Source organism: Formica exsecta, unplaced genomic scaffold (assembly GCF_003651465.1).
Source record: "Formica exsecta isolate Colony F162 unplaced genomic scaffold, ASM365146v1 scaffold1414, whole genome shotgun sequence".
NCBI lineage: Eukaryota > Metazoa > Arthropoda > Insecta > Hymenoptera > Formicidae > Formica > Formica exsecta.
In genome coordinates this window covers 82,232-102,275 of record NW_021848743.1, presented here as the reverse complement: position 1 = coordinate 102,275, position 20,044 = coordinate 82,232, and the positions used below count along the sequence as shown (strand labels likewise).

Below are 20,044 nucleotides of genomic sequence, written 5' to 3'. Positions count from 1 at the left end.
TTTCTCGCGAGGACGTTTTACATGTACAAAAAAAAAAAAAAAAAAAAAAAAAAAAGCGAAAAAAAAAAAAAAAAAAAAAAAAAAAGCAGACCTTTTGACACTTTATGTCGATGAAATCGCGAGCCGAGAGAAATGAAAACGAGATACCAACGGCGCGGCCGGACTCGTTGAACGCGAACGCACTTACGAAGAAGGCCGCACGAAACCCGGAATCAATAGCGGACGGCGGATGTGCGGGACGGACGGACGGGCGGACGCGGACACGGCGGGGCGGGAGTCGCGCGCGCGAGTCAGGACGGGAACCCGAACGACGAAACGCGCAAAAACTCGGCTTCTCTCTTTCTATTGAATTTGATTAATATGACGATTAGAAGTCTTGATTTTTCAATTACGTATATTGAATTATAGCATTAGAGACAAACATATGAATGTTTTTCTTACGCTATACATATATCGAGATATATCCGGATTTTTCTGCATATCGTGACTCGTACTCGATAGAAAATACAAAACGCCCCGTGTGAGATAATCAGTTTAAAAATAAATTCGTTTTCATTTTCATTTTTGTCTAAAGCTTTGCCAAGTCAAGACAGCAAAAGTCAAGCGATTAATCGGTCGTTTACTTTTTCCAACGATAAAGAGATAAGCAAGTGCACATCGGGATGCTCCGAGAAATATCTTTGAGCTTTTGGCTTTTTTTTGAGCAACTTATAAAATAGCACACGGAATTTGAATTAGAGAAAATCAATGGAAGAAAATTCAGACTTAAAAAAAATAATGCGAATGATCAAAATACTATATGTAAGATATATTCCATAGCTACTGTTTGTATTAAAGATTATTTCATGTCTGTAAGATATTTATTGTAAGATAGGAATTCCTCATTTATTTAACGCATCATGATGCAAAGCTGCTTTTAAAAAAATCGCGTAAACTTCCCTCAAAATGCATGTCTCCCTACTTTTTTTCCCCCAAATAAAGACAGAAAATTTAACTATTGTGATTATCCCTACCGGGGAATATCGTTAAAATCAATCGTTGAATTCCATGTTTTTAACGCGCGAGACGACCATCTTTTCATCCAACAATCCCTCTTTCTACGATATCGGAGAGATTAACATAGAGAGTAAGCGGATTATATTTCCTCGAGCAAACTGCCTTTAAACATATACAAACGAAACGATATTGAAAAATAGGCGGATATGTGCATATATTTTATTGTAATTAAACGCGCAATTACGTTCGTGACAACGGGTTGTTTCTTTGTTGCCTACCAAATCCTATCTCGCGCATACAATCAAAGAAATTCCAACACATGATTTTTCTCGATACTCTTAGATACCACTAATGATTTTACTATTAATAGACATCGTATTTTCCAAAGGTAATCAATAAAATGAAGTCACCACAAACTTCATGTTGTCGCTTAATATATAAAAAAACATTTTTTCTTAAATTCTTTTATTAAGAAATAAAATTTGTTATATTTAATTTTAACCAATTTTTATATTGGACAACACGAACAATGGGAACAAAATAAATAATTTGTCCATGCGTGTGTGTGTCAAGCATCCTATCCCAAATATATATTTCGTTGGAATTGTCGATACCATTCTATTTCAACAATTAAGAATTAACAAAGATGTATTCAATTAGCTATTTCCGGCAAGCTAGAGACGACATATCGCGACACGAGATGGAAAAAACGATGGACAAAGTCAGATAAAACTCTCAGGAGATAAAACATCACAAGAAAGAGAGAGAGAGAAAGAAATACGAGATTCGCTTTCTTTTTAAGGTAGCTATATGCTGAGCGGAAAAACACAATCACACAACATAAAACCAAATTTACTTAGATCTTTTCTAGTTGTACCCATCATGAACGCAAATCAAATCAAACATTATTTTATAATAATTCTAAAAAACATAAAAAAATTGAGTTTTGGAATATTTAAAGAAGATCTAGAGAAGAAATTCAATTCATTAAATGCAAAAAATTCGAGAAAGCGTGATTGAAACGAACAAACATTTTTTCAGCATGCTACCCGTTGGAGGCAGTCGAAAAAAAAAGTTGTCAAAAGTGCCGCGTTGCCACCTGGTCGGACCAGGTATATCTCTTTCCGTGTTATAGCCACCCGCTCGTCCGCTCGCTCATTCGCCGAGTGCGCGAAAGCGGCCGAAAGGCCGGCAAGCAGAAGAAGCGAGGGGGACAGGGTGCGGAGCGAGGTCATCGCGTTTCGGCCTACTACTACAACATAGTACAAAGGCGTCGCATAAACGCCATCCCGTTACCGGATGACCATTTCTTAGATGGAGCCTATTCGACGCAAATTCCATTCGCGAGATAAAAGATCGGTACATTAATTTTTATATAAATTTTTTTATATAAATTTATATTTGTCACAGTAATCTCTCTTTTATTGGTTTCTTAACCTGTCCTATAAGAAATGAATATTTATTATTGATTTTCAAGTGCCTTTTCAACTGTTTGCCTATCCGTTCATTACGAAGAATGTTGATGCAAATATTTAGATATGATTAAGTTCGCGATTTAAAAATGGGCATTTGGTTGGGCATTTAAGAATGCCTGAAATGTATAAAAGCGCAAGAAAAAAAGACAACAAAGCCACTTCGTCGAAAAAATGCCGCTCGAAGAAAGAGACCCGTTCGGGAAAAGAAAGGAATCTCTTATTTTTCTGAAGAGGTTGTATTCGTGCGTCGCAACATACCGGGGACATAACGGGGGGCGTGGACGTTTGCGTGGTAATGGGCGAGAGGTGTTGCTGTTGCTGCTGCTGTTGCTGTTGTTGCTGATTCTGCAACTGCTGGTGCAGGTTGTTCTGCGCGGCGGCGGCGTCCATGACTCCGCTGCCCGAATACCACCACTGTACGCCGCCGGGCGGCTGTGCGGAAGGTGTGCCGGGTACGCCGGCAGCAGCGGCGCCGCCGCCACCACCGGCACCCGCGCCTTGTCCAGGACCCGGCGCCGTTCCGAGCCTGTAATCGTATCCACCCCTCATGCACGCAGCGGCGGCGCCGCCGCCACCGACCGGCGTGGATGTCGTCACCGGACTCGATGCCGCGCCGGTGGTGGCCGGGTTCTGGAAGCTGGAGGCCATTTTGTAACAGAAGAGTTGGTTCGCGGCAGCGGCGGCGGCGGTACTCCGAACGATCTCCGCATGGTGCTGTTGAGCGAGCTGTTGTTGCTGCTGCTGCTGCTGTTGCTGCTGCTGTTGTTGCTGCTGCTGCTGCTGCTGTTGTTGTTGTTGTTGATTTATCAGATGCTGATGTAGATTTTGTTGCTGTTGATCGGTCGAGACGGCGTTAAGGCCCGAGGACCACCAAGCGGCACCGCCAGAGCCATCCTCTCGGTTACCCGGGCTCGCGGTGCCCCAGCCACCGGCCACGCGGTGGTGCTCCGACATATCGTACACGCGAGTACGTCGTCCGTCACCTCAGCCTCTCGTTTTAACCGCCGGTGGCACAACGAGGGAAAGAAGGACGCACGAAGGAATTGCTCACCCGCGCGCGCGCGCACGCACACATGCACGCGCTCCCTAATACTCACACGCACAAGCGCGCGCTTGCACGCTCATAACTCGGTAACATCCCGCGTGCACGAACAGTGCACACAGACACGCAAAACTCTATCACTCCCCCTCTTCTCTATCTCTTTCTTTCTCTCGTTCGCACGCTCGCTCGCGCACGTACACGGAGAATCTGTCTCACATTCGCACACTCGGAAACTCGCTGGTACGGACGCTTAAATGTCGGATAGAAGAGGAGAGGCACGTATCTCACGTATCGCACGCACGCACGCGTTCAAAACGCGTTCTCACTGTCACACAACACTATCCGCGCGTCTAACCGGCCAATAGTGGTTATTCCACTACAAACACCGATCACACTGTAACCGCTTATTGCTCGTGTGCTCGCTTACTCGTGGCGTACAAGCGGAACAACGTTTCCCCGTCTTTTTCTCGCGTAAAAAGCGCGTAAAACACGCCACAGCGCGCTCGCTTCAGTTCCCGTGGATATACGTACGTACGTTATACTTGGGATGCGGTCTACTCGACGCTACGCTCGACCGTTCGTTAGCTCCGTGAGTAGGTACGGCGGCGGGCAGAGGAGGCAAGCGGGCGGGTGGGTAGGGGAGGGCGCTCTCTCTCTCCCCCTCTAGCTCTTTCTTTTTCTCTCCGACTCCCCACCATCGACAACGAGAAGCAACGACGTCGAACGCTCACGCCGCTTCGTCTCTCTTTCTCTCAAGCCTTCTTTTTCTCTTTCTCTCTCTTATTCCTGTATCCTTTCCCCCTATACTCCGATCCCGTGGCGAAACTCGCTTGTTTGACGGCCACGATGGTTCCTTCTTCTAGCAGCGGCGCCAACGAAGGATACGAATGTATATACCGCGTCCTTGATACAATGTCTGAACAGCAGCAGCAGCAACAGACGAGTACAGGCTTTGCCGCGCTTAAGTGCGACACGAGAGACACATCGCGCGCGTTTGCGGGACGTTCCTCCTGTCGCACGTTACAGGACGCACACAGCTCGATTCGCGGCGTTTCAGCTTGGTTTCGTTTGATTTGATTTGGTTTGACTTGGCGCGACGCGACACGAAGCGACGCCGGCACGTCCAACGAGCACGCCGCTGACGATGACGATGGTAGGTGACGATGGTGGTAGTGTATCAGTAGCAACAGCGGCCCGTATCGGTGGTAGTAGTAGTAGTAGTAGTAACAGTAGTAGTAGTAATAGCTTTTTCACATTGGAGAAGCAGCATACGCGCGCGCGACTCACTTCTCTCTCGTCTATACCGGACTCACTACACACGACGTCGCACACACAGAGGGCGAACCTGCCGAGAACGGACCGCTTGGACGCGCTCGTACGATCTCTTTCTCTCTCTCTCTCTCTCTCTGTTTCCCTGTCGTTCCCCCGTTTCCCCTCGCCCCTTCAACTGGGTGTCTCGTTCGCCGCTTCGCCGTCTCTGTTCTTCTTTCTCTCTTTCTCTCTCATACACATACACCCGTACCAGTTTAGCCTTCCTTCCAGCGGACGCCGGCAAACTCTCGCGACGTTGCCAAGCACGCTTTCACCCGCCCGCTCACAAAGGAGAACCTAAGCGCGCCGGCCAATCGAACGGCGTCATATCGTCGGTGGGGATGGCGGGAGTCTACCGTCATCGCGCTATAGGCAACGTCGCTTTCTCCTCTTCCGTTCGTTCTCTCTCTGTTCGTAGAGAATTCGAGAGAGTCGCGCGCGCGACTCTCCGTATAGTCCCACCGTTAAGATATGGTGGGAAATAGGGGGAAGGGGAGAAGGGAGTGGAGCGCAGAGGGGCAGAAACGACTGCGAACCCTTCTCTACCCTTGAAACTCGAGGTCAACTTTTAGGCAGAGAAAGAGAAGCGCGCAGAAAAAAAAAAAGAAGAAAGACACGCATCTATCGCGACCGACTGGCTGACTCCTCGTCGTCGTCGTCATTACGTGTTCTTTCTTCCGTTTCTCTCCTCTTTTTTATACTTCTTAGTTTCGTTACACCGCTACGCTCTCGCTAGCTCGGTGGAATTTGCCCCACATCGGACAGCGCGGGCGACGCTTCCTGCTTCTCGTTTGCCCTTTTTCCCGCTAATACGTACGCGCGAGGACGAGGACGAGGACGCACGTCGCTGTCTTTACCGACCGGCAACGATGTACTTTGGTCGATACGGAAGAGTCTTCGAAAATACTCTCCGGAAAATCTCTCGTTCGGCGAGTTCGGAATGCGCCTCGAGGAACGTTCCTGCGAGACCGGATTCGAAGCTCTAACGGAACTGATCAGCACGCGTACGAGCTACGGCGAGGCGCCATGCGCCATCTTAAAGGAGAGACTTTTTAGTAAACATTTTATACAAAATTATAATAATCTCTGACGTAATTAATCGCCACTATTTCAAGCTACTCCTTCGCTGATCACATTTTCTAATCAATAGATTATATCTGTTTTCTATTCCGAATTAATTATTATTTGATAAAGGAGGCAAAACCTCATTCGTGTTATGACTTGGGGGACACGGCGTGTTTCAATTGGCCGCTATAGTCTGCCGTTCGCGAACACTCATTTTTTCCCTCTTATACCCCTCATTATCTCTTTACCGATACAGTCGCAAGAATGTAATGCGCACGCTATTCTCACGTCGCGGCTCTTTCTTTCACAGGCGTGCTGGTGAAGTTGCAAATATCGCGAATTCCGACTCGCGCAAACCGGATAAAGAATCCAACCGATCTCGGGGGAATGGCCAAAATTTTTCCTGATCCCTGAATGCGCTGTCTCTTTCTTTCTTTCTCTGTCTCCGATAGCGCGCCAGGAAGATGAAATGAAAATGTATATCGCGGGACCTGTGCGTCGGACCTGTCCTCCCCGTCCCTTCTATCGCCTCGCGTTTCCTCCTCCACCCTTCCTCCCCTTCTCCCTCTGGGCAACCCTTGCCGTCGTGAGGCGGCGGGTGAGTCGGTGCGCGGGTAACCCGGCGCGAATCGAAGAGAGAGGAGAACAGAACCGGGTCCGGGTCAATAAGACGCGCGAGCAAGGGAGACAGGGAAAGCGAGAGAGACGGAGGTAGTGGCGTTGCCGAGGCTAGAAGGGAAAGGAGGGGCGAATTGGAGAGAGGGCACACAGGCGCGAGAGAATCGAGAGAACTGGGGAGTGCGAGAAAGACGAAGAGAGACAAAGCCATCGTGCATTCCCAGGGCCCAGCATTGGCAACCTAACGAACGTATCGTACATATGTCCGAAAACATAAAAATTAGCAAATTTCTAATGAAATGAAACGAGAAGGAGGAACAACGGAATGAGAATAGTATATAGAAATATGAGGAAAAACGCTGAACGAGAATAGAATGAAAACGGAATTCAAATTCCCCTACCATGTTGGTATGGCTCAACAACATTGGCCGAACCGGATTCCATTCGAAATATACCTGTATATTATGTTCGAAAAATGTTAACTCGTGTGGCTTTAAAGATTCGAAATATTCCATTCAACGGAAGATTGAATCTAATCCAAAATTGTCTAATTGGATATCGTGTTAGAAACTATGCACACATACGCTATGAAAAGTTGAATGACTCTTCAATACAGAGTCAAATTCGTCAAGATACATGTGTATAAGAATTTTATTTAGCGTTTCTAAGATGGATCGAGATAAAATTTCTCACAAACTTTGATTATTATCTATAGCCTTTTATAATTAAAATTCTAAAAGATTCAATTTTGATTACTTGTAGATGAGCGAAGAAGAAGAGTGCCCTATCTCATAGGGGCCTTCCACATTTTGGCGTGAGCATTACGTTTGGCGGATGGTGGCGCGCTTTTCTTTTTCGAAATGTGTATCGTAATTCTTTATCTAATACAATACGCGGCCATACACGGAAGAAAAACAATGATGTCACGATGGTGGGAACCCTTCGAATTGTACCATCTGCCTTTCGAGGGTACCGTCGTGCCATGTGGCGATACAATTGTCGCGCCCTGCCGATGTGCGCCTTTTATCGAACAGTTGAAACAAAAAAGGACAAATATATATATGTCGACTTAAATAAAATTTAATTGCCAGCGTATTTGGAAATCTTTTAATAAAAATTACACAAAAGCAAGTGTGTTTCAAATATTTAACAAATTCTTAATTAACTTTTGAAATTTGTATGTTGGACCATATCATGTTTCTCAAAATCAGTTTCAATTTTATCATTTATCAGAAATGCATTTTTTATAAGAAGAGAATGTTTTACAATAGAGATTTTACAATAAAAATCATAAAAGTACGAGAGAGTATAGTGAAAGTTTAATTTTATTCCCATGTCTGTTATTTCATGTGGTTGTGATAACCAAATACAACCTAATAAATATCAAAACAGATTTGTGCAACGAATCATGTGTCTACATGTCGAAACCAATTTTAATTGAATCGTTTCATAGAAATAATAGTTACTTATATTTATAAATACGTGACAGAAACTGCTCTTTGTGTGACAAAAATTAAAATAATATCTAAGTTAATTTTATCTTAACTTTTCAGGAAAACAAATAGTAGTATGCACGAAATTGTAATACATAATTCTGCAGAAAAAGGATTAATCTCTACGTTATTTCGTGATTCAGAGGGGGAGGGGGAAGTCTAGTCGAAAGTTTCGCGCAGTGAAGGAAAAAATAAAACGTAGTCGCGCACGCGTTTATACTTGTAACGCACCGCGGTGTGTGATGTAACTCTTAGATAACTCATAACTCTAGAGCTCGTAATTCTTAACGTGTACGACGGAAAGCCGATTATCCGAAACGAACGTAGGCGAAGGGATAGAGGTGCGGGGAGAGGCACGATTTGTTCCAACCGAGCGCTTTTGCGGATAATCGATCGACGAGATGTTGTGCATCGACGAAAGAAGCTTGAAAAAACTATGATTAAGCATACGGTTGAGAAAAAAAAAAAAAAAAAAAAAAAAAAAAAAAAAATGTTTGCGGTTGTGTTTTTCTTTACGTATACTATGCTATAGAGCCGGTGTATAAGTATACGGACGAGTTTAAGCTTCGTTAGAGCTCATGAATGCTTCCGAGGCTTGAAACATTGTGAGACGTGGTGTAATACACGAGCGACGCTTTTATACACGTCTGTGTCTTGGACAACAGCCGAGATTCCTACTGGAAACCGGAAGAGGAACACATATATTGATGACTGTTGGAAAGTGACACAAATGATAAAGAAAATAAATAAGAATTATCTTTTCAAGTTGGTAAAAAAACATTCGAAAACAACAGAAATGTTTTTTTACATTTGACACTTGAGGGAACAAACTTCCGTTCGATGATAATTGAGTGTAAATTTATGAGAATTATGGGAATTTGAATTCAATTCTGATAATTTTAAAGGAGCTTTCTCTATCACGGATTATACTATAAGCGCTATTAAACAAATAATTGATATTTAACATGTTTTATATTAGGAGACAAAATTACGGCTTGAAGAATGATACTGATAATGAGTTACTTGATGTTTATCTTTCGGTATGAAAGAGGCTTTCAAAAATTTGAATTTGTCATTGCGGCTTTTTTATAAAAATTCTTTGCAGACAATTAGAATTTCTAAAAAATTTAACACGACCGTTTCTTCTTTGTACATTTTCATCGTAAAGAACACGAATTCTCATTTCTTTTAAGCTATATTATATTACCTTTTCTATCTCTTATACTCAAAATAAAAATTACGTATAAAACTTCTGAGACGATTTATTATGGTTTTAATTGTAATTCGTTTAAATCTTCAATTTAACTCGTAAAATTAGAGGAAAAATTTATAATCGCGTTATATATCTTTACACCTTAATCGTAATCAATAAACTGCTTTCACATTTTTGCAGTTACGTATTCATATTCGTACATACACATACTCATTATAAACACAACAGAAATACATATTTAAAATATTTTTAGAACATTTTATCGAAATGCCCTTGTATAACATGGCGATTATCAAACACAGGACTTATCAACTAAACACACATGTAATCATGCACTGGAAAGAGAAAGAGGACAGACAAAAATTAAAAGAAAGCACACAGATAATAAAATAATAAAAAGAATAGATTTATGGGGCCGTGGAAATATGTATATATATATTTATCTCGGATGCGCGCGAGAAGCAGTGTCACATGACGACTGGCAGGCTGACAATGAATAAAAACGTCAAGCCAGTCAATCGACGACATGCTTGCTTTTGGCGTCTCTACCGTCCCGCCGCTCGCTCAAATTGCAACCAAACTCGTAACCGCGCTAAACAAAACAAAACAAAACAAAAAAAAAAAAAACAAAAAAAAAAAGTCGATCTTCTAAAATCTCGTCTTTTATCATAATGGCGTGAATAGGACGCGCATAGGCATGGCGATACGAATGACAATTATGTGCCCGAAACATCAAAACATCATTCATAACGCACGTTACAATCATACGATGCGTACTAACAAGTCTGAACGCACTTTTATGCCGCGCTTCGCGCGCGCGAGATGCACCATCGGTAGGAGAAACGCCTACGTGTAAACACTCTTCTCTGTCTTCTACCCTCTCTCTCCCTCTCGCTTTCTGTTATTCTATCTTGCCCTCCCGCCAACTCCTCCTCGGTCGTTTGCTCACGATCTATTTCGCTGGCAATAACGAGCGCGTATATGATTGTCGAGAAAAATAATCTGAGAGAGAGAGAGAGAGAGAGGGAGAGAGAGAGAGAGGCAAGAAGGCGTCGATTCTCGTCGGGATCTCGGGGACCCGAATTCGCTCGCTCTTGACAGCTTTCGAGAGAATCGGTAGCGGGAAAACTACTGGCAGCGCGTCCCGATATACGACGCCGTTTACGGCGAAACGATGACTGAGAGTGCGGTTGATTCGTCGACAAACCGTCACGTCGTCTTCCTCGGAGGAAAGAAATCCACATCGCGATGCATCGCGAGCAACGCAAAACGCGGGACGTGCAGCGTAAGCGCGCGGTAGCCTTGACGTCAACGTCGTTGACGCGGCGGAGCGAGCGAGCTGGCGAGCGAGCGATCGAGCGAGCGGCGGTGGCGGCCGCGAACGTTTCCACGGGCCTCCCCGCGATCCGCGGTATATCCGCGACTCGCGCGGACCACGCCATTATTCGTTAATCGCGCGATATCGCGGATAAAGAGCGACAGAAGGGCATAAATACGGTGAGACGTACGCGCACGACGCGTCCGTCCGGGCAGCCATTTGCTGCCTTGTGCTGACGGTAGTACGGAAATAAAAGGTATACGTACGAGAAACGCAGCACGGTAGCGGGCTACGGCCAACGGACACGCTCGCGTTGGGCGGGTCCGGCGAAACGGACGTACGCGCGGTGCTTTCGCGCGGCATCCGCTGAATCTGTCAACGCGACCCGCGAAAAATATTTGGATTTTTCTTACCTGGAACGGGATCCGCTACGGCTAAAAGGATTCTTCAGCTTCGAATATCGCGACCCCACGCCACTCGTGCGGCATACGGCCAGTGTACGGGGAAAATCTCCCCGTTACCATTGGCTTATTTCAGATAAGCCGCAAAAAGTAAGCCAATCAGCGCCGACCTTTTATGTTTTGGTGCGTTTCTTTTTGCCCCCCACCAAATAAAATGTCGGCTGATCGAAAGGGCGGGAAAATCCGTGCGAGGAAAGCCGATCGTTTTACGGCGAACGCGATCGATCTCGTCGCCGTCGTGACCGCCTCGATGAGGACGGACGCGTTCGACGATCGACTCCGGGTTTCGTTTCTTCTTTCGTTCGCCGATACATCGTCACGACCGTCTACGCGAGATCGTTTAGGTTAGGCATCGTTTCTATTGTAGATGGCGCCACTCGACGCACAAGCGATTACGACTCGACGCAGGATCGCCAATATCGGAGCGAAAAAACTAACAGTTGCGCCAAGAAAACTCAAGTCTCGTGCCCTTGCCATGCCGTCGTCTGCTCCTCAATTTTTTTTGTCCAGGAAATTACCCGCGTGTTTCGAACTACATTGTTACGATAATACATCGCACCGTTTTTTTTCCGATTTTTATCTTTCCACGAGAGAAATGCATCGAAAAATTAATCAATCGTGTTTCTAATGTAAAAAGGAAGATGTGTCAATGTATTCTTCGCATTATATATATAACATAAGCATAATAAAAATAATTTGTTACGTGTTTTTTTTTTTTTTTTCGATTATTTTTACGCCCTAAGTATTGCGCGTGGCTCTTTATATTTTTTTTCCCTTATTTTTTATTTTTAATAAAAATAGATTGAGCGATTCGATACTCACTTTAGTAAGAAACTCGAGTAGAAAAAAAAAGATCTTTTTTTTTTTTTTTGTTAGAAAAAAACTAAGATTCTGTCCATTGTCTCGCCTCTCTTTTTATATGCGCGTTCTTAAAACTTTGAATCATACATCATTATATTTGTGAATACATAATTAATCAATATCTCTTGTACATGGATTATGCAAGTTTATCTTGTCTTGAATAGGATTGCTTTGATACCGAATGATTACGCGAGAATTGTTCTGAAATGCACGTGCGAAATTTACATATTTAATAGTGATATATTTTCGTTTTAAAGAGTTGGCGATCATAATATTACTAGACGTATGTGTGTGAGATAAGCTTGTATATATGTTATATGTAGGCCCATTACACCTTTCATTGATTTTCCCCAAATATTTTTAGGCAAATTTTTAGAAATATTCAAATATAGAGGGGAGGAGAGGCCAAATAATATAATGCTCTTTACGATTTTAGATTTCACTCCTCGGACTGCGTTCTTCCGCGCATGCGCGGAAGAACGCTGACATCGTCTAGCAACTTTGTGTTGGCGAGGTTCCCCCCTCATCTCATCCTCATCTCGTGGGCAAAACATTTTACGACGGGACGCGCAGTCGGAGTCGAATGCAGTCGAAAACGGTGTCGTCGTGCGCGCGTATGTGCTTTCGGTCGAGTAAACAATAAAAATCCCTCGGGCGAGAGAGACCCCCTCCCCTTGGGTTGTGGCAAATAATCTCGCGCGTATGCGTGCGTGTACGTACATACGCGTGTATGAAAGCAGCGTAGCTTGAGCGTGAATTATCAGCGCGTACATATTGCGTGAGACAATTGAAATTATACATACGTATACGTACACGTACCTACGTGCTACGTGCCAACTTGGTTCGCTGTTGCCGGCGAGGCGTTTCGCGTGGCAGCTAAATCGCTCCAAGATCCCTCCCCGGATCTCGCGGTGCTCCGGATTTTTCTGACGAACCGTCGTCGATTTCCCGCGAACAAAGACTGGCCGACCGGCGAGCTAGGTTTGTGAACCGCGTCCCCAAAAGGGACAGACAGACGAATCCATAAAGGAAGAAGTAGGGGAACGCTCGGCTCGGCGAGCTAGGGGCCTCGGATTGATCGCGCGCGCGGAAGAGAATTATGAGCGAGCGACGTCGCTTAGCGTGCTGCTGTCATCGTCGTCGTCGTCGTCGCCCCCGTCCCGCGGCCGCCGCCGGTTATTCCACGATCGAAGAAGACTTTTGACACGAGCGCAACGTGCGCGCGAATCGTCGTCGTCGTCGTCGAGACGGACGACGCTACCGTTAGATACTAGGCAGCGAGACGAGAATCGTCGCCAGCGAGGCAGGATGAACGGCTTCAGCACCGGCGAGGAGGACTCCCGGGGGGCGGCGGACCAGATCTGCTGCCTCGTCGATGAGGGCGAGCGATGCTCCCGCCCGGCCGGCAACGCGTCCTACAGCAAACGTATCCAGAAAACCGTCACTCAACGGCGGCTCAAGCTTAATCTCGATCACATGGTGCGTATGTCACATACGCCACAAATCTAAGCACATGCATTTTTCTCGTTATTCCAAGTGCGACGTTTTATGTCGGCGATATATTTGTCGGTATCTCTAAATTATTCAGCATATTATTCGCAACAATTGCAACAATTTGAACAAAGTGATTTAATGATATATATATATATATATACATATAATCTTTATGATAATTTATTATTATTTATAGTTATATTTAGTATATATATATATTTCGGATAAACAAGATACAATGACAAATCAAATTGTTATTATGTTATGCAATGTTTTTTTTAACAAGTCAAATACCGACAAATTGCAAAACTTATCATTTTAATGTAACAAATATTACCTCATTATGATGTTTACTTTATCAAATGTTTACTTTACAAGAATATAATTTATAAATTATAAGTTTATAAATTTGTAGCTATCAGAATCTGACATTTTATAACTAATTATTAAACTAATTATTAATAAACTAATTATTTAAAATAAGGAATACATTTCAATCAGAGGTTTTTATAAACTGTGACATTTTATGTGCACTGTATCTGCTAATTATTGTTATTGTTATATATAATGTATTCTTATTCCCGTTTTGTGTACTATGTACAGGCAAGACATATATACATCTGTGATTATCACAAGCAAGTGATCCAATGTGCGAGGACTAAGCAGCAGCAGCAACGTAGGCGCAAGGATTCTGAAGAGGATTCAGGCGAAACTGACAACGATCTCCCAGAAGTTGATCTCTTCCAATTGCAAGTCGGTACTTTGAGACGGTACAAAAGGCACTATAAGGTTCCCACACGTCCTGGTCTTAACAAAGCTCAGTTAGCAGATGTAAGTATATCTTTCCTCAATTTTATTCTCTTATAATGTACATAAAATAATAATAAAATATAGCCATAATAATATAAAAGATATATAAGATATAAAAAATATAAAAGATATATAAGATATAAAAAATATAAAAGATATATATAAAGATAAATACAATTATGATATGCACACACACACACACACACACACACACATATACATTATTAATTATGAATTAATTATTCATAAGAAATATATCAAAACAACACCACATATATACATATTACATTTTAGAGATGTTTTAAGTCTTATTTTGTGCGCGCACTCTAAATATTTTTTGAATAATATTCATGATTTTTATCATTATAATATTTTCATAATAATAAATTTAAGAATTATTTGAATAAATTTTTGTTACAGACTCTTATGAAGCATTTTAAGACCATCCCTGTAGTGGAGAAGGAAGCACTAAGTTTTTTCATATATACTGTTAAGACCAACGCAAATAAATTAGATCAAAAAAACGGTTTGAGTAGTAGTGATACAACGTAGCGTGATCAGAAAATCTCCCATGTCACTATTGTAATATTACAAATTAGTTATGTGATAAGTATATCAATTTTTACTTGTTAATACATACATGTATTTTATAAGAAACTATGTATATAAAGTATATATATATATGTATATATATTATTAGTATATATACACGCACACACCATACATATATATACATATATATGCATATATACATACATACATACATATATAAATATAATTATAAAAATTTTATATACATACATCTAAAATAGGCCAGCTGAATAACTCGGCTGCTTTTGGCGATAGAAAAAAAATGCACTAATTTTGCACCTACAAAAAAACTATTGACATCAGATTATGTCCCTCTTGAAATCAAGCAAAATTGGTCTGATGCATTTTTTTCTATCGCCAAAAACAGCCGAATTATTCACAGGTGGCCTGTTTTAGATGCCTCACCCTGTATATATAAAATAATTTTATATATGTATATATCTGTATGTGTATATGTATTCTTCAATACATCAAAACCATTCACTATTTTATTTTATCTTTCTTTCGTCGCACATTTCACATAAATGTACGTAGATTTTAAATGATATAAAAATGTGCGTGCGAGTTGTTGGCGGTTTCGTTTTAGAAATTGCGAACGACAATATATTTTGGAAAACATTTCAAGAGAAGCAGTTATTATAAAATAAACGAGACATCTACGAAGCCAATGCGTTTTTTTTTATATGTGTATCTTTACCTTTATTGAAAAAAAGAACCAAATACATAGAATATTCTGTTGTTTCGGGATCTCGATATATCCCCGATACATATTTAAAGTATATGAATATATGTGTACAAGCAAGGAGACAAGTCAAGTGCACTGTACAATGCTCACTCTGCTCTCGATTTTTCTTCAATGTAAAGAAAGCATAATATGTTTTTGGTGTTTTCTTTATGCTTGTTCATTAGTAATAAACTTAATTTATTACTAATTACATATTATCATTATTAATTCACTTTTAAGTTTCGAATTTTTATCAAAAAATTGTTATCCCTCTATGGGGATAAAAGATTATAAGTAAAAATATATAAATTTCCTTCATTAAAAATATTTACAGTGGGTAGCCAAAATATTTCAACCATGTATTTTCCTTAAAATAAAATTACATACAAAAAAAGAACATCAGGGCAATGTGTCTCAAATCGATAATTTTTTATAATTTTACATTTATTGTCAGCAAAAAACTATACAGTTAATTTAATTTTAACATGTAAATGTAACAAAATACAAAAAAAAATTGTCTAGTTGGTAAAGTATTTGTTAGGTATTATTATATATTGCTACTAAACGACATTAACATAATATACTTTAATATTTCATTATGGTCTATAGCCTTTGCTGACAATGATTTGATAGTTTTTCTGTACTATTTCTTAAAATTTTTCGGATAATAGTTTTTTCAATTAGTTTTATTAGAAACTGTTTTCATAAATTTAAATCAAACAAATATCGAAAATTTTTTAATTGCGATTAATAATCGCGCGCAATGTAATGTAAAACTGTTGAAAACATTATATAATGCTGCATATTCTTTAAGGAAAATAAATAAAAAAGGCTCGCTTTTTTAGAAAAATCTACAGTGAAGATATTTAGGCCAATGCACATGCATATATATATATATATATATAAGCCCTGATGTTTATGCGAGAGTAACTAGTTTCTTAAAACACACAGCTAATTTCGATCTTTCTTCAGTTCCTTCCCAACCAAAGTTTGATTACAATTTAATCAAACATTAGTATAACAGCTTATATTTACCTAGACATCCTCATTTGGACCCATTCTCTATTTTTAACTTTTTTAATATTGTGTTTCATTGTTATCCTCTGTCTAAATTAATAAATAATGTTTACATTCAAAAGCGGTTATAATTCAACTAATCCACCGCATATATATTTTTTTACCCACTGTATATATATTGAAATTATATAATTCATTATATAATTAAATCAACACTATTGCAAGGCAGCAAAATTATTTTCAATGCAATCTTTTGCAGCACATTTTCTATAAATTGTATATAATTGTCATGTAATAGAATTATGTTGCTTTTTTTTGTCATTCCAGCTCTTTCATTTCTTGTATCTTAAGGAAGCAGTCTACTGTAACTTTATAATGCAATATAGGTGCATGGTGCAATATATATGCTTTTATTATGTTCTAACATTACCAGTATCATTATTATTGTTATCATTGTTTAATATTAATGTACCATAATAGTATAGAGCAGTTACTTGAATTATTATTATTCTATCGCTAAAACTTATACAGCAAAACTTGGATTATCCGAATGCCGATTGACCGAATGTTTGATTACTCAAATAGCCAACAGGTTATATAAGCGTTCAGATAATCGAAGTTCGTATTGTATTATATATCGGTACATTTATATATATTAGCACACGTTAGTCATGTATATGATATAGCGTCTGCGTGTGATGGAGAAATTCATTATAAAATGGAATTTTTGTCTTCTCCGAATCTGGCTGTTTTTTTTATCGTTATAAGTATATAATCGAATTTTTGCAAATCAATTTCTCTCTTTTCCGGACAATATCAACAGTGTACATAATATATACAACAGTTAGTAATACTATGTTAGTAATAATATCGTCCTCTACTCTCGTGTCTTGCTGCGTTCGAGTGCTCAAATGAGAATAGTCCACCTTCGTCTGTCCCGCGTGTATCCATCATACAACTTATACAGTTCCAACTTCTTCTGGATCATAATTTTTCACTCTCTTGTTGTATGCAATTATTTCCTGTATTAAATTTGCGTATATATAAATAATCGTAAAATTACCATATAGCACAATAGAAATCTATCGAATATAAATATAATCCTGAATATATATCTCAAACACGTTTCGACACAAACAACATACTCTTTCGTATCTGGCTCTATCCTCTTCTGCAATAGCCATGTATTTGGATTTTGTTTGCAAATCCGTGCTCATCCACAATTTTCCTAATTCCTTCGCGATGTCACCTACTCCCATCTCGGGATGTAATTCCCTCATCTTGCCGCGTAATTCTTGGCAAAAGTAAAAAAATGCGGATCTACAACATATTAACATCGAGATGCAACAGATATTAAGTAATTACTTAATTGCATAAGCATCAACAATCAATAACTTGTATCAATTAAAATATCCTCATTTGGATGTTTCTAGAAAATGCATTTAATGATTGTTGAAGCATGCATATAAAGTTTATTGTACATCTTTGAAATAAAATTCTGTTGTCGAACGTTTCCGACTTAACATACAGTGCCCGTTTCGGTGCGTCTTTGTCCCTATATCTCTTTGTTCCTCTACGTGTTGGCCTCTCTGGTTCCTCGTGACCAGTATAATGTCTATCGTAGTAATACATTTTCTTAGTGTTGCAATGTGCATTACCATCTTCCAGATGTACAATCTGCAAAATACATTATTATTAATTGTAATTATTCTATACATGGTTTCATATATGATTTTAGTTGCGATGCATGAATCAATACATTGTCAACTCTCTCAATACATTCTTTTTATTTGTATCAATTAGGTATAACTATGTAATTTAACTAATGTAATTTCTTTTTTTTCGGAATTATTGACTTTCTAAATCATATTTTTCTACACATTTAAATCATTATTAGGCCATTGTACTGGTTATCGTACCTCATTCTTCACTGGCACTGCATTGATAATAAAATTTTTTCCCTGACCAGTAGACCACTTGGTTTGATTAGTAGAAACACTTGACACATTATTGGGTTTCATCACGCCTTCTCCACCACATTCTATAAGGGGAATGTATAAATTACAATATAATATATACCCGTGCGGCAATTTTTATACAGATACAATGGCTATATTATATACCTGGTGCCATATTAGTCTGGCCGACAATCATAGTGTCTCTCATTCCAGAGTTTAAAGAATTATCACCAGTTTTCGTAAGATATACATTCTTTCTATCTGATGATTCCATGATTGCAATCTCTCTTATTTTTGCGTAATTCAAAACGTGTGACACAATGTATTAAAGTTATAGTTATCTGTCAATGGATAATATTAATTTATTCTCAAATAAAAGATAATGTTTGTATATGTGTTCGTGTAAAATTTGTGTCAAAATCTGAAGACAATTGTTCATCTAGGCTGCATTAGGAAACATCATCCGTGTGAACACAAGTGTCGTTCTATGTTTGTTAATTACTAAAAATTGAACAAAGATAGAATAATGCTCGTGGCACATGAGTGATGTTTCCGAACGCAGCCCTAAAACTTGTTCCAAAAATGATGATTTAATTGTCTGATTGATTTAATGCAAATAATAAACATGTTTAAAATAATGTCTAAATGTTTAAATTATTTAATTAGAAATAAGATAATAATTAGAAATATAATAAAAATAGGAAAGAAAGAAATAGTAGTAAAGGTAGCAGTAAAAGAGAAAAATTAAAAAGATAATAATCTCCAAACTTTTTTTTAGCTATGTCCCTCTTTATTAATTTTATTATAACTTGTAATTTACTAATTTGTTATTCTTGGATGCTGGAATTAATATGCATCTTTTTCAATTATTATTAATTAAGGAAAACTGAAAATATTCGTGGAAAAAAATTGAGTATTAAAACGAATGTGTCAAATTTATTTTTTCTGGCTTTTTTTAAACACAATTCTTTTAAAACTTTCGAAAATACACTTATTTCGTTTTACGAAAGTTAGAAGAAAAAAAAAATATAAGCACACAGAACAATAAGAATGCAGATATATATCGCCTATTCACGCGACGTCCTTCCTTTCTTCTTTGGAAGAACTACGAGAATTTCTACAAAATCGCAAGTACAGCCGCGTCTCGAGCATTCGCGTTGTTCGGTCGCTTACCAGACGTCGCGGACGCGACACTCGATGCGAAGCGGGAGGCGTGGGTTCGCGATCGCCGAAAGAATTAATGATCGGCGAAAAGATAACTGTCAAACACGTCGAGTGGATAATAATCTCTCAAAGATTAATAACCGAGCCTAATAATGGATGCTTATATGAAATGTATGCAATTTTAGGGACGACGAAGCACCATCATATGTACGAGTAATCGCGACTATCCCACAAATGATATAAAAAAATCATCCGCTATCGCGAAAGAGCGAGATGCGACGATTTGATGGGATCGTCGCGAAGATTGTCAACGCGACGACTACAAACGCGATATTGAAAGAATAAAAAAAGAAAAGGACCGGAATCCAACTCACAGATAGAACAGTATGCGATGTGTGACGTGTATATGTATATGTATCTGTGTATATATATA

The 20,044-nt window shown here is 39.7% G+C and overlaps 3 protein-coding genes across 7 annotated transcripts in view; 1 reads left to right on the top strand and 2 right to left on the bottom strand.

Moving 5' to 3' along the window:
- LOC115246222 (high mobility group protein DSP1-like) overlaps window positions 1-3,538 on the bottom strand; it is a 14,510-nt gene extending 10,972 nt beyond the window's left edge. For 2 of the 3 annotated variants that reach the window (XR_003885638.1, XM_029824916.1), the window contains exon 1: window positions 2,730-3,537. Coding sequence is in view for 2 of the 3 variants with exons in the window: in XM_029824916.1 (XP_029680776.1) it covers window positions 2,730-3,425 (696 nt within the window). In the remaining variant the exon portion in view is untranslated. Of the gene's footprint in view, window positions 1-2,729 lie in introns of all 3 variants that reach the window. The other variant, XM_029824917.1, reaches the window with a different exon arrangement.
- Window positions 3,539-12,672: 9,134 nt separating this feature from the next.
- Window positions 12,673-15,411, top strand: LOC115246224 (histone deacetylase complex subunit SAP30 homolog). The gene is made up of 3 exons (XM_029824921.1): window positions 12,673-13,332; window positions 13,951-14,178; window positions 14,578-15,411. The coding sequence occupies exons 1-3, from the start codon at window positions 13,162-13,164 to the stop codon at window positions 14,707-14,709; spliced, it is 531 nt and encodes a 176-aa protein (XP_029680781.1). The 5' UTR covers window positions 12,673-13,161; the 3' UTR covers window positions 14,710-15,411.
- Window positions 15,412-16,798: 1,387 nt separating this feature from the next.
- The window catches only part of LOC115246223, a 3,754-nt gene continuing 508 nt past the window's right edge, over window positions 16,799-20,044 (bottom strand). The window contains exons 1-6 of one of the 3 annotated variants that reach the window (XM_029824919.1): window positions 19,986-20,030; window positions 18,613-18,788; window positions 18,409-18,530; window positions 18,018-18,166; window positions 17,635-17,809; window positions 16,799-17,511 (exon numbers count right to left, since the gene is read on the bottom strand). In XM_029824919.1, coding sequence (XP_029680779.1) covers window positions 17,449-17,511; window positions 17,635-17,809; window positions 18,018-18,166; window positions 18,409-18,530; window positions 18,613-18,721 — 618 coding nt within the window. In that variant the 5' untranslated portion in view covers window positions 18,722-18,788; window positions 19,986-20,030 and the 3' untranslated portion in view covers window positions 16,799-17,448. Of the gene's footprint in view, window positions 17,512-17,634; window positions 17,810-18,017; window positions 18,167-18,408; window positions 18,531-18,612; window positions 18,789-19,620; window positions 19,841-19,985; window positions 20,031-20,044 lie in introns of those variants that run through there. The other 2 variants (XM_029824920.1, XM_029824918.1) reach the window with 2 other exon arrangements.

Coding starts and splice junctions, on each gene's coding strand:
- LOC115246224 (XM_029824921.1), top strand. CDS start 13,162: ATGAACGGCTTCAGCACCGGCGAGGAGGACTCCCGGGGGGCGGCGGAC. Junction 13,333..13,950: donor AGCTTAATCTCGATCACATG/GTGCGTATGTCA, acceptor TACTATGTACAG/GCAAGACATATATACATCTG. Junction 14,179..14,577: donor ACAAAGCTCAGTTAGCAGAT/GTAAGTATATCT, acceptor TTTTTGTTACAG/ACTCTTATGAAGCATTTTAA.